This window comes from Scyliorhinus torazame, chromosome 7, assembly GCF_047496885.1.
Source record: "Scyliorhinus torazame isolate Kashiwa2021f chromosome 7, sScyTor2.1, whole genome shotgun sequence".
NCBI classification, from domain to species: domain Eukaryota; kingdom Metazoa; phylum Chordata; class Chondrichthyes; order Carcharhiniformes; family Scyliorhinidae; genus Scyliorhinus; species Scyliorhinus torazame.
In genome coordinates this window covers 29,067,156-29,079,655 of record NC_092713.1, presented here as the reverse complement: position 1 = coordinate 29,079,655, position 12,500 = coordinate 29,067,156, and the positions used below count along the sequence as shown (strand labels likewise).

The window sequence follows — 12,500 nt, the reverse complement described above, 5'->3', positions numbered from 1 at the left end:
GACTTCTGGCTGCACGTTTATGGGTCTTTTCATGTTATCAACTTAGCTCATAGCGTGGAACTGAAGAACACAGACTCCAAGTGACAGGCCAGCCAGTCAGCAAGGCAGGCCTGTCAGTATCTCTCATCCACTAATGATTTCCCTTTAGTCTATTTTCTGTCTCATTGGCTGTTTCCTTCAAAAACAAAATTGCTCATTTAAATTCTCATGCCCGGGGCATTTTGGTCTTCAAATATTGTTGGAAAGTGAAAGGATTAGGCAAAATATGCTTTTTTAAAATGTTAATATATTTTCTGGTTCACTTTCTCCTCTGAGGCCAATTAGGAAATTTCTGCTGGCTGCACTAATGTCAAACTGACAACCCCCGCTATAATTACACTGCGCTTGAAACCTAACTTTCATTTGTGGGTAGATGACTGTGCCTGGCAGTGACATTGAATTTGTTCTGCCAGCTTTTTGATCATTTAATCATTGCTTGCTTTATTTTCCTCTTTGCTCACTTTTACTCTCTCTCTCTCTCTTTTAATATATTGCAAAAATGCAGTGTTGTCTTTAATTATTCACTTACATTTTTTTTGTTCTGCCAACCTGATTAGTCCTATTGTTTTCTGCTCCCCCCCCCCCCCACCCCACCCCCTTCCCTCTCTCTCTCTCTATCCAGACCTGAAAATGGGGAGAAAAAAGAGATTCCTGAAGCAGCTACCCATCACTTTCTGACTCGTACATGTCTGTTTTGTTGCTGTTGTTGCAATCTTGGTCACTTTCAACAACCTAATTCAGGGGCTGAATTAAGGCTGGCGTTCCCTTGACACTTCTGTTTTTCTTCTTCAGGAGCCTGACTCCTCCGATACTTGGTTTCAACTCCCACCCCCCCCCCCCCCCACCCAAAAAAAAAACACACCAGCCGTTAATTCCTAATTGGCATATTTTTAAAAAAAGCAGCCATGATTATATTAGCTAATTTGAAATTACCAGAAACTGTCCCGAGTGTCCGTAAATCTCGGAGTGTGTGTTAGAACCTCGGGCACAACTCCGAGCAACTCTGTGGCCAAAGTGCTGCAGGGCGCGGATCTGCGGGTGAAGGGATTAGCAATCATTCAGCTTAACAAAGCATCACATAGTGTACAGCAACACTGAATTACTGGATAACCCAGTTTATGGAGAGAGGGAGAGAAGGAAAAAAAACTGATAGTGGGACCAATATGTTCTGTTTCCTCCCTTTTTTCACAGCAATTGCAATTTCCTTACGTTTTGAGTTGTACAACATCTTGCACATTCTCCTCGATTCCGGCGCCTTCTCCAGACTTGGAGCCCATTTAGACACTCAGTACCTTCCTTACCCCCACAACTGCCTGTCAGCATCAGAGCCAATTGCAATAATAACCTTTGGATCATTTTAAATGTGTCTAAACCTGCGTTAGACAAAATCAATCTGCCATTTGTTGGCTCAAAAGCAAATCACTTGCACAGTTTGACGAACTGCCTGCATCCCCTTTAGCAATCTTTAAGTTATTTCTCTATCTGTCAGCATCTTCCTCATAGCCTCTTGTATATTTTACCCTTTGCTTTGACTTCAGGTAATAAGAAACGGCACTGACCCCACTCATCCTTCCGATTACCTTTCTGCAGCATGAACTTGGTATAAAATCACACATCAGAAAATTCACTGTAATTATTTTGCAATGCCATCAGCACAGATCAATCAAGACGAGAGCCCAGTAGTGGAATGTTCCTTGCAGCCATAAATGCGGCCAGTAATGTCCGCCCTGACTGACAGGTCTGGTAATTAAGTGATTGTATAGACCTCTCCAACTGTTATAACAACCTTATCAGGGGCCTGTCTGTGGACAGAACAAGCTGAAATCAATGTGCTTTCTGCACTTTGAGCATTTCCGATCATGTACTCGGACTGAATCTTAAAGATTTGACAAAAGAAAAATAGGATCGCTAATCGCTGGAATTACATTTTACACACTTGGTTTTAAAAATGAATATGTTTCAATACAGCCGCTATTTTAGTGCTCCAGGAGAAACATTTGCCTGGGATTAATAGCGACTGCTGCATATTTTTTTAAGAAAAAAGACAAACCACTTTTGGCAAATACAATGTCCTCTAAAGTCCCTGATGTTTTAAGGTATCGGGCCGCGTACAGTGAGGGTGAACACGGGCCCGGAGCAATCAACGCGCTGGGTCGAATGCATCTGGTCCACAATTCAGACCCCCCCCCCCCCCCCCCCCCACCCCGGGTCGAATCTGTGCTTGGCTCCATCCTTCCTTTTCCTGATCATGTTTACTCATGATCTCCTCTCTCTGTCACTCTAACTGCCGGATCAGCTCTACTTTTCTAAAATAGCAACACACGTGTATAAGAACAAAAAAAAAGGCGCGCGCGTCTGGTGGTTTGACATTACGTTGGAAGATATTAACAAGTAATAAGAGTTGATTGTGGTTGTGTTAGGAAGCGGGCTGCCTTCCTCTTGTGAATAACACCAGAGTGACAGACTCAGAACAAACGTTGGAAAGAATCAATATGCTGCAAACCTCTAATTTACTAACACTTCATCGACCATTGGCCTGGGCTAATAACAAGATACCTTAAACTGGTAGCATTCAATTTGTCCCAGCAACTGTACTAAACCTGAAAAAAAAAGAAATCGATGGAAGCTCAAAGAGTCGATTCCATTAAATGAATGTTAATTAACATGTTAAATTAGTTTCCCAAGCTTGACTGACACGTCCTGTGATTTCTTTGATTTTCCTGCAAGCTGTCGGACAAAGCAGTGAAATAAGTTTAATAGAAAATAAATTGGGTATAGATTACTGCCATTGATTGGCTTGCCGTAGTATACGGAATTGGAAATGTATTTCCCAAAATGGACTTGACATTGCGTTAAGTGGCGCCTCGTTACCTGTTCTATTCGAATGAGGGGTCATATTAGCTTTTTAAAAAAAAAATGTATATATATAAATTACTGGGGAATAAGGGGACTGGATGAAAGGGAACACCTTTGATCGCCTGGTTGTGTCGATCATTGAATGGGCCTCATTTTACTTCCAAAGTATTCGGATAGTTTGTAGCTGGTCGCCAGGGTCCCTCGGTACTGTACCCGGTTAGGACTGTGCAGCAGCCAGTTAGCTTGTCCAGAACAAATCGCGTCTTCATTGAAACCCAGCCCAGCCGGGAGTGTTTTTCTTTGCTCTTTCCCAAATTCATTATCGGGTTAGCAACATTTAGCTTTGAGAAATGTAATATCCCCAAAGCATACAATTAATAATAATTAGATTATTAGCGCTTAGCAAATTGAACACAAATATATCCCTGCCCATTCCATTCTGTTTTTTTTTTCTCCTGCACTCGATTTGAGCTGAATTAGACTGTAATTCCACCATCGTGTATTATCTCCACAGAATCCGAATTGGCTATTTCAAATGCTCTCTACCAGTGCAATTTTCATGCTTAACAATGAAATGTAAGATTCAAACGTTCAGAAGATGGCTTGCGCACGGATCACTGTTCAGAGAACACTTAATTTGACATTGAGCATCTTGGCGAAGGGGCTAAGCTTTTAATAAGTTGACGTTTGAGTTGCGCCTTAGTCTAAACAGAGTTAACACATGTGACAAACTTTCAGTGCACAAATCCATTCAGTTATTGAGGGAAGTGCAGACGTGTCACCTCCTCTCCGAATCTAGTTCGGCTGCTTTCCCCGCCAAAGCCCTTCGCGGTCTTGAGTTTAGAAAGTGGAGATCGCTTAGAGTGAAACGGGCAAAATGAGCGCCTGGGTTTGGACCAGGACGTTTGAGCAGAGCGCGGGAGACCCTGCCTTCATCAGGCACAACTGCATCAGTTGGCGCCATCCAGCAGTCACTGGAGAAATGGCATTCTTATCACTCCGGATCATCTTTTGGAAGAAGGAGGGGAGGGTGGGGGAGGTGGGGGGGAGGAGGGGGGGGGAGCTTCAGCCTCCTAAAAGGCATATGGCACCCACCCCCATCTCAGACAAGGCCTAAGAAAACACGTTTACCTTCAGGAAATGTCCATGCGGTTGTGTTGCATTCCTGCAGGATACTATCAAGGAGTAAATTGTGTTGCGATTACGGGGGGATACGCCGGTGCAATGTTCGCAACACAGGCGCAACGTGATCTCGGATTGTTGATGCTGAATGCTGAAGATAAGGATTGACATGTCCACCGTGTGTGTGTGTGTGTATATGTGTCCTGAACCGATTTCTGTATTAAAGTGAAACTCTCTCTCTCTCTGACACACACACACACTGTCATATTATGTCAAACTCGCCAATAAGAATTCAAATACCAGCCATTATTTGGAAAACACTGCTAATTGACATGTTTCCGTCTTTACAAACGGCGCAATATCGGCGAAGATTATAATGCCCTTTGCGAATCTTCGCACGAGTTGAAAGTGTCAGAGTGCAACCTTCTCTGTGAATTTCAGAAACGCTTTGACCTCCGCTATCAGACCATAATATTGTAGCATTGGAGTAAGTGAAAGTAGGAAATCAACTGAACGAATTTTTTTCCAAGGTTTAGTGTTACTCGACACACAACAGGTGCGGTGTATAAGCTCCCTCTGAAAAGGGCTCTTTTAAACCCTGTGATCTGCTACAAATTAGATATTTTCTTAATGTGACAGTCCAATAGAGAAACTGTCGGTCATTAGAATTCGAGTCGCGCTCCATGAGAGCTGGTATAGTTTTAATGTCATTGTTTTATTTGTGGATTGCACTTTAAACACTTTGGAACTTAAAGCAACAGACATTTTATTTTGTATTTCTGTGATATTAACTCTTATTTCCTTATATCCGTGAGCGCCGAATGAAAAGGAACGCATGTGTCAATTTCAAGTGTTGGTTTCCGCAGCAAGCTGAATGGGGCCAGCATTTCTGACACATAAATATGTTGAATGTTTGTATATTTATCTCTTTTAGAGTCTATAATGTGCACAAATGCCCAGTCGAAAGCCTAACCTTAAGGAAATGTTGTTTTGGCAAACCCAGTGCTTAATCCCAATTGTAGTTTTGTCGTCCTGGTTTGAGTGGCTATCACAAAGTGTTTCACACAGAGACTATCGCTTCGCTCAGATACATTGGATCTCTATGCACAGGTATACACATTATATATAGGATCTATAGGATAATTACAGACAAATAGGATCTATAGACAGGGATATGCATATTATAGATATATATAATCTATATGATAATTACAGCTAAATTAGATCTGTATGCCGAGGTATACACGGTATAGATATATAGGATCTGTAGGATAATTATAGGTAAATATGATCTATATGCACATGTATACAAAGTATAGATATATAGGATCTATAGGATTAAACTACAGATATGCCGGGTCTATATACACGGGTATACAAATTATAGATATATAAGATCTGATATAGATATATAAGATCTATGGGATTAATTTCCAGGTATGTAAGGCAGGTATACAAGTTACAGATATATAGGATCCATAGGATTAAATTGCAGATATGTAGGGTTTCTAGACACGGTATACAAATTATAGATATATAGAATCCATAGGATCTAATTACAGATGTATGCGGTCTGTATGCACAGGTATATCAATTATTTCACCTCCGACAATATGTACACCGTGTTCAGTTCGGAAATTGTGGCGCCTTTGTACTTATTGATTTCTAACGCAAGCTTCGGGTTCTTCCACCGGCCAACCCCTATGCTAACCGAAGTTTGTAAATCTACTGCTTCGGGCATGTCCTGTCAACGTTCTCATTAGTTTGACATCTTCTTCCGGCACTCGAGCCAAAACATCTATATCCAATTGTTAATTTGAGCATCACTCGGTTCAAACCAGAAGAAATAACAATGCGTGTTAAACGTACGGCGTGGAATGGATCATTGAGACGCTATTGTGAAGTTTGTTGTCTCCACCTTCACTCGGCGAGTTTCGCCCAGACGGCTGAGTTTGGGAGCTTCGGCAGGTCCAGCAAGCAGACAAATCAGCCCCTCCAGGCGCCGCGCGGTTCCCCCTGCCTCACAGATGCAAAAATACAAACACTTGTATTAATTATTTATGCGGACATTTTAAACATTGCCCCCCCCCCCCCCCCACACACACACACACACACTTATGCCTTTGAATAGTCGCGGTGTAAAAACTCTTCGATTTATCTGTATCCGTCTACAGTTTGCTATTTGTTCATATCAGAAATGCAATGGTTTAAGGTAAACAATGGTCAGACGTGGCTTTGAGAGCACCTGGTGAAACTGACACATTTGTACCCAAGGGACAGAATTGTTTCATCATATTCAATATTTGCGCCTTATATTAGGATCGAATGCATTTGAAGCAAGAAATGTTGTAGAACTCTACAGGTAAGTGTTACATCACCACAGACATACAGACAGCAGTAATCAACTTGACCTGGGGAGTCGGCCTAGGTTAGGCTGTCTTTAAAATACATATGGGGGGCGGGGGGTATGTGATTGTGGCGGATATCCAGAGCACGGGAGTTAAAAAGGCACATGAGAGAGTAAGTCGTGTTGGATAGATTCTTCGCATGATGCAACTGTCCAGAGAAAGGGAGACATGGAAAGCTGATTGAGGTACGCTTCTCATCATAATCGAAAAAAAAGGCAGAAAAAAGTGTGCGTTTAATCTTTTTTTTAAAATAGATTTTGATTTGCATATTTGTATGTCTCGCCTTTAAAAAAAATTCTACACGCCAGAGAGCTATTGAACTTCTCTTCAGTTAAACAGCATTTCGACTTTGCGTGCGTTTAGATCTTAGCTGCAGTGCAATAGCTGTAGTCACACACACACAGTCACAAATAACTATACATCTCCAACAAGCAGAATTGTTTAGCATTACATGCACCGTATTTACTATCCCCTGATACTTTCTAAGAGACGCTGAGCATATATCATTTCAAATAGACATTACCAGCGCGGTTAGTTTTGTCTGTGCATTCTAGGAGTATGTTTCTGTGAGATGTTTAAATAGCCAAGTGTAAAACTGGGGGAGAGAGAGAGGGTTGGGTGTGTGGTGTGTGTGTGTGTGTGGGAGTGGAGGGCGGAGGGGGCCGGGGGGGGGGGGGGGGGGGGGGGGGAGGGGGGGGGGAAGAATCTGGAGGAAGACAATAAAAAAAATGTCTGTTGCTTCGGTCGGAGAAGTCAGCTGAAGTGAAATGGAAGTTCTGAAAGTTTGAATCATTCATTAGCACCTTATAATTATCCTGCTAATTAGGCTGACACTGTACTTAATCATGAGTAATACGCCAGTCATGTTACTGGCACTTCCCGTTATTCTGACATTGAATAAGAGTCAGATTTCAGACCACAGTGAAATTAACACAGGTCTGAGAGTCTGAGACGCGACTGGAGCGATTTCAGTCAGCAAATCTGCAAATATTTCGCACAAACGGCGGCACAAGTAGCTATGGCGGAGTCGGGTTGTAGTGCTTCAAACAAAAGAAGTTAACTTCACCAAAGAATAGTACAGGCGATACAGGATTATAAAAACAACGCAGCCATTAAACAGACAGAAAAAAAGGCTACACTAGTAGCAGAGGTTGGGGGCACACACGCACAAAATGTAAGCAAGACTGTAGAACAAGTGCGCCAAGTTGTGTAACTATTTATTGTTTACGCGCCCCGCCACACGGGGTATTACATTTCACTGGTTGACCTTAACATTGGCCTGGGCGCCAGAGTCAAAAGCTAGGAGAGTGATCTCGGATCTTGCAGGATTTCCAAGATGCGAGATGGCTGGGAGAAGCTGTTCAATCGCTGCTATTCTTCCCCGGCAGAATGTGCCCAAGAATGCAACATTCTCCTCCCAACCACCATTCCATGCTCCAAGTCAGGGGTACTGTGTGTGTGTGTGTGGGGGGGGGGGGGGGGGGGAGAAACGCAAAATGCTATTTGTTTGCAAACGCGCAAACAATTTCCCAGCCAAGCCACGCTTGCAAAAAACGACATTGACTCAGTTATCGGGGCCTTAAACTGGTTTAATTGGTTCTGATGCGGGTAAATAAACAACGATTAAAGTCCTCATCCGGGGCTGGGGGGGGGGGGGGGGGGGGGTAGAAAGAAAGAGAGAGAGAGGATAATGCAAATAGATTTTGTTTTGAAAGGTCTGGGATGTTGCATGTGGGAGATGGTCCTTCCTGACTGCCGCCCCATGTTTCAAATTGGACGATTGGAAATGGATATTGATGCTGAGGCGGAAGGAGGGTGTGGAGGGTGGAAGGGGCTGTAGAGAGAGAGAAAGTGAGAGAATAGTTCCCGTGGTGGAAAGGAAATCTATTGTTCGTGTGAATTTCAGCCTCTACCTAAGCCTCTCTTTTTTTAAGAAAAAGACTATTTCAAGATTAAACAGTGCAATGGGCTGTCTGTTGAGCAGTTAACCTTCCCCGTCTGGATTTGGGAGTTAAAGCTGCCTCTGTGTGTGTGTGTGTGTGTGTGGAAGCTTTTCCAATGTCGGGGGCTGGTTAAAAGAGCAACTCGATCGCCCGTTCTAAAATTGACAAGATAAAATACAGCCCGCCTTATTGGCTTCGCGGCTGGAAACGTCAGTCTGCCAGGCTCCGGCAAGCCAATGGGTGGAAGGATAATAAAATCTGCGCTGGATTATAATCATAAAAAAAAATATCTGACACCCTGTAATGGCAGTGACGTCAGGGCGAGAAGTAATTGTCAGAGTTACAAGGCAGTTACAAGCAAAAGAGCGTGGTGTCTTGGAGTTACCCCCACTGCAATCTCCTTACAGCCCAACTTTCAACAAAGTTCACTAACTAGAGCCAGCATCGTGGATTACCCCCGGCTTGTTTTTGTTGCAAACACCTAACGTGTTCATTTTTTTTTTGTCTAAAAAAAAAAGTTCCTCTGCTATTTTTTAAAACACCCCCCCCCCCCGAAAAAAAAACCCCAACAACAAATAATCAATGCAACCTTAGCTTTGTGTTGCAAAGTTTACAGCACGTGTTAGACTGTATTTTCATTTTTTTTCTCTCTCCCAATTCTCTGATGTTTCAGAGGGCAGAGGAAGGGGGACGAGACAGGGTTACTGCAACACAACACAGCACTCACAGACACACACTCATCACCAACGCTTCCTGATTTTGAACAGCCTTATCGGAAACTCAGATAAAGTCCTTGCAGCGATGAAGACGCACTGTTAAGACACACCAACAACAAAAAAAACCAAAAAATCGTAGCCCGCCGCGATGGAAGGATCCAGCGGCTCCAGTTTTGGAATAGATACTATTCTGTCCAACACTTCAGGCAGCCCGGTGCTGGGCAACGGCGATTTTCGCCACGGCGGCGGCAGGACTCCAGACTTCAGAAGCCAGGCCACTCCGTCCCCGATCTCGGAGATAGACACTGTGGGCACAGCTCCCCTCTCGCCGCTCTCCATGGAGCTTCACCAGGAACCGCATCTCGCTGCGGACAACCTTCACCAGCCGTCGCAGCAGCAAACTTTGCAGCCACCGCAGCAACTGGCAGCGGGCAGCTCTGGCCCCAGGACTTGCACCACCTCCTCTTTTTTAATCAAAGACATTTTGGGCGATAGCAAACCGCTGGCAGCCTGCGCCCCTTACAGCACCAGCTCCCCCCACCCCCCCAAACCAGAGACTGAACCCTTCAGGCAAAAGCCGGAACCCGAAGAGATGAAAAGCCGGGAGAAGCTGGACAAACGAGATGACGCTCAGAGCGACAGCGGCAAGTGTAACGGTCAGTCAGTCCGCCTTGCTTCTCTTACCCCCCACCCACCCTCCCACCTCCCCATCTTCCCTGTCCTCTCGTACCGGAGCGCTGGGTGCCGTCTGCCTCCCTGCTCCCTCCAAACTCGCAGTTTGCTAAAAGGGTCTGTGCGAGCGTGGGGGGGGGGGGGGGGGGGGGTAGTGGGGGTGGGGGGTGGGGGGAGAGAATGGTCAGGGTTTTAACCGCATAAACCTGAGCAAAATCGGAGATCTTCGTTCGAATAACACCGGCAAGCTGAAGAGGTTTCTTCTGTCACCAATGATGCTCAGTGATTTCGTTCAGTGTTTTTATTTTACATTGTAACATTTGCTTTGATGGGGCTTGGCTGTCCCTTTATTTATTCTTGTTGGAATTGATAGGAGTGAATAGACAGCACTCTGTGTGTGCGTGTGTGATGTATATCTGTCCCAAACTATTAGCACTGGATAGCAATTGCAAATCGGCGGGATCCGGGGAGCATTCCATTCCATTCCTCAATCCCAGGGCAAGATTTGCTCCGAAACGTTCTGTGATCGTGTTTGCTACCCCCCCCCCCCCCCCCCCCGCCCCCCGCTTTAATCCCGTTGGAAGGACGGGTTGGAAAGCAGGGGAAATCATCCACAAACATCACTGAACGCAGGAGACTGACAAGGAATGGCGGAGGCGGGCAGAGGGTGAGGGTTGTTATCAATTTTAGGGCGGCATAATTGTTTGGCTGGGGAGCTGGGAAGGAATGTGGGGAAATGAATATAATCGCCTCTTTCTCCGCGAAATGTAATCTGCTGAGAGTTTCGAATGGGCGCCGTAGCCAGTGAGAAGAGGGAAACGCGCGATTGAGAACATGATCTGTCTTTCTTTAAAAAGAAAACACACAATAAATACTTAATCTGCTTTACTAGGAGGCAATCGTTTGCCAAACGCTCCCTAATGATACTTTATCACCAACAGCCATTTTTGTTTGTTATAATTTGTGTACAGGAGGAAAACTGGTCTTTTTTACCCCTTATAATTCATTCAGTGATTACTATTAGCATAATAAGAGAGAGAGGGAGAGACAGATGCAGAGTCTGGTCTGGCGATTTTTCTGTCCAATCTCCCCAGTGGATCAATTAGAGAGATTATTGTTCTTGCTGTAGGGGAGATCATGGGGCGCTGGAAAAAACTGGTACAAATAGAGATGGATTGACATATCGATTCTCAGCATTTCAGGAAAAACTCAAAGTTGACAAATAGTATCCGGAAACCTTAACGCTGTCACCAGTAAGCATGTATCATCGAAAGATTCTTCACACAACAGACCAGCCCCAAGTTTAGCCCGTATTAGGTGAACGAGGGCCGTGGGTTGAGATAATAATTGCATTGCACACACATCCATGTATAATTGCATTTTAAATACACGGGTTTTCTGAATAATTGATAGGTATAAATCACTATCAAATATTGCTGGAGAAAATACTATTTAATTGGAACGAGGCGGCGGGGGGGGGGGGGGGGGGGGGGTGGCGAAGGCTGTTTTTGCACATGCAAATGACATGCAGAAATTGTGCCGGAGAAATTGAACTTTTTTCCTTCATCAGTCTGTTTCCTGAAACTAACATTTGTGTTCTGCCACACTGGGCATGTGGGTTCACGGGCTGCCATTGTATCCCGTCCCAGGGACGAAAGAGGAAGGCGACCGCGAGATTACCAGCAGCAGGGAAAGCCCCCCCGTCCGCGCCAAGAAGCCCCGCAAGGCCAGGACGGCCTTCTCCGACCACCAGCTCAATCAACTGGAGCGCAGCTTCGAGCGCCAGAAGTACCTGAGCGTCCAGGACCGCATGGATTTGGCAGCCGCTCTCAATCTGACAGACACCCAGGTCAAAACCTGGTACCAGAACAGGAGGTAGGTGAGACGCCCTCCCTGGCTCCTCGCTCTCAGCCCTTGCAATCTGCACAGAGCGTGAAACACTCGCAATGTCACTCAGCCCATGATAGAAACTTGTTAGATGCACACACACAATGCTTTATTTTCACAGTAACTTCATTGCAGTGTAAATGCTGCGACACTGATAAAGATCATTATTATTGAAAAAATCTCGCTGCGAAATATAATAAAATAAACAATAAAAACACCAGGAATTTCGGCCCCAATCTATCCAGCGTGCCCCGGTGTTAACTATTAACACGAGCAAAACCCACTGAAACTGTGTTAAAAAAACCGTTTTCTTTTTACAAAGGGGGCGAGAGGAACGGTTCTCACCTCGAATCCAAGGAGTCCATGAACAAATCCTTGTCCACACAATTCCTGTCTTCCTCAAACTTCCAAAATCTCGATCTAAACCCAACCGTCGATTCAGTCCACCTCCACTCTTAAATATGTAGAAATTGGCGTTTATTTTTTTTCATGATCTCATTGGACGCGTTTGATATATTTCCACAGACTAGAGGAGGCAATTGGACTAGAGTTTACTATTTTTGGGGGGCTAATATGGGCTCTGATTATTCGAGATGTATTAGCACCGGTTTTTAAATAAAAATAGTTTAACCAGGAACGTTCTCAAATGAAACTTTAAATGTCCAATGTTTCGGATGGCCGCTGGGGAAGAAACAAAAGGCGGTGATTTATTTTTTTCCCCACGGTCGAAAGACAATGAGGTTTTGGTTTAAGGAGACTCCAAAGGTCTTTCGCCCTATTTGTCTGTTAAAATCGCCTGTGAAATCTTGCAGTTGGCACAGCCGAGAGTAACCGGAGTCGCAAATGGGCGTCCAGTT

At 44.5% G+C, this 12,500-nt stretch overlaps 1 protein-coding gene across 1 annotated transcript; it reads left to right on the top strand.

Moving 5' to 3' along the window:
• The first annotated feature begins 8,662 nt into the window (after positions 1-8,662).
• Positions 8,663-11,635, top strand: barhl2 (BarH-like homeobox 2). Its single transcript, XM_072510469.1, has 2 exons — positions 8,663-9,740; positions 11,406-11,635. Exons 1-2 carry the CDS (start codon positions 9,233-9,235, stop codon positions 11,633-11,635), a joined length of 738 nt encoding a protein of 245 aa, XP_072366570.1. The 5' UTR covers positions 8,663-9,232.
• The last annotated feature ends 865 nt before the right edge of the window (positions 11,636-12,500 follow it).

Coding starts and splice junctions, on each gene's coding strand:
- barhl2 (XM_072510469.1), top strand. CDS start 9,233: ATGGAAGGATCCAGCGGCTCCAGTTTTGGAATAGATACTATTCTGTCC. Junction 9,741..11,405: donor CGACAGCGGCAAGTGTAACG/GTCAGTCAGTCC, acceptor ATCCCGTCCCAG/GGACGAAAGAGGAAGGCGAC.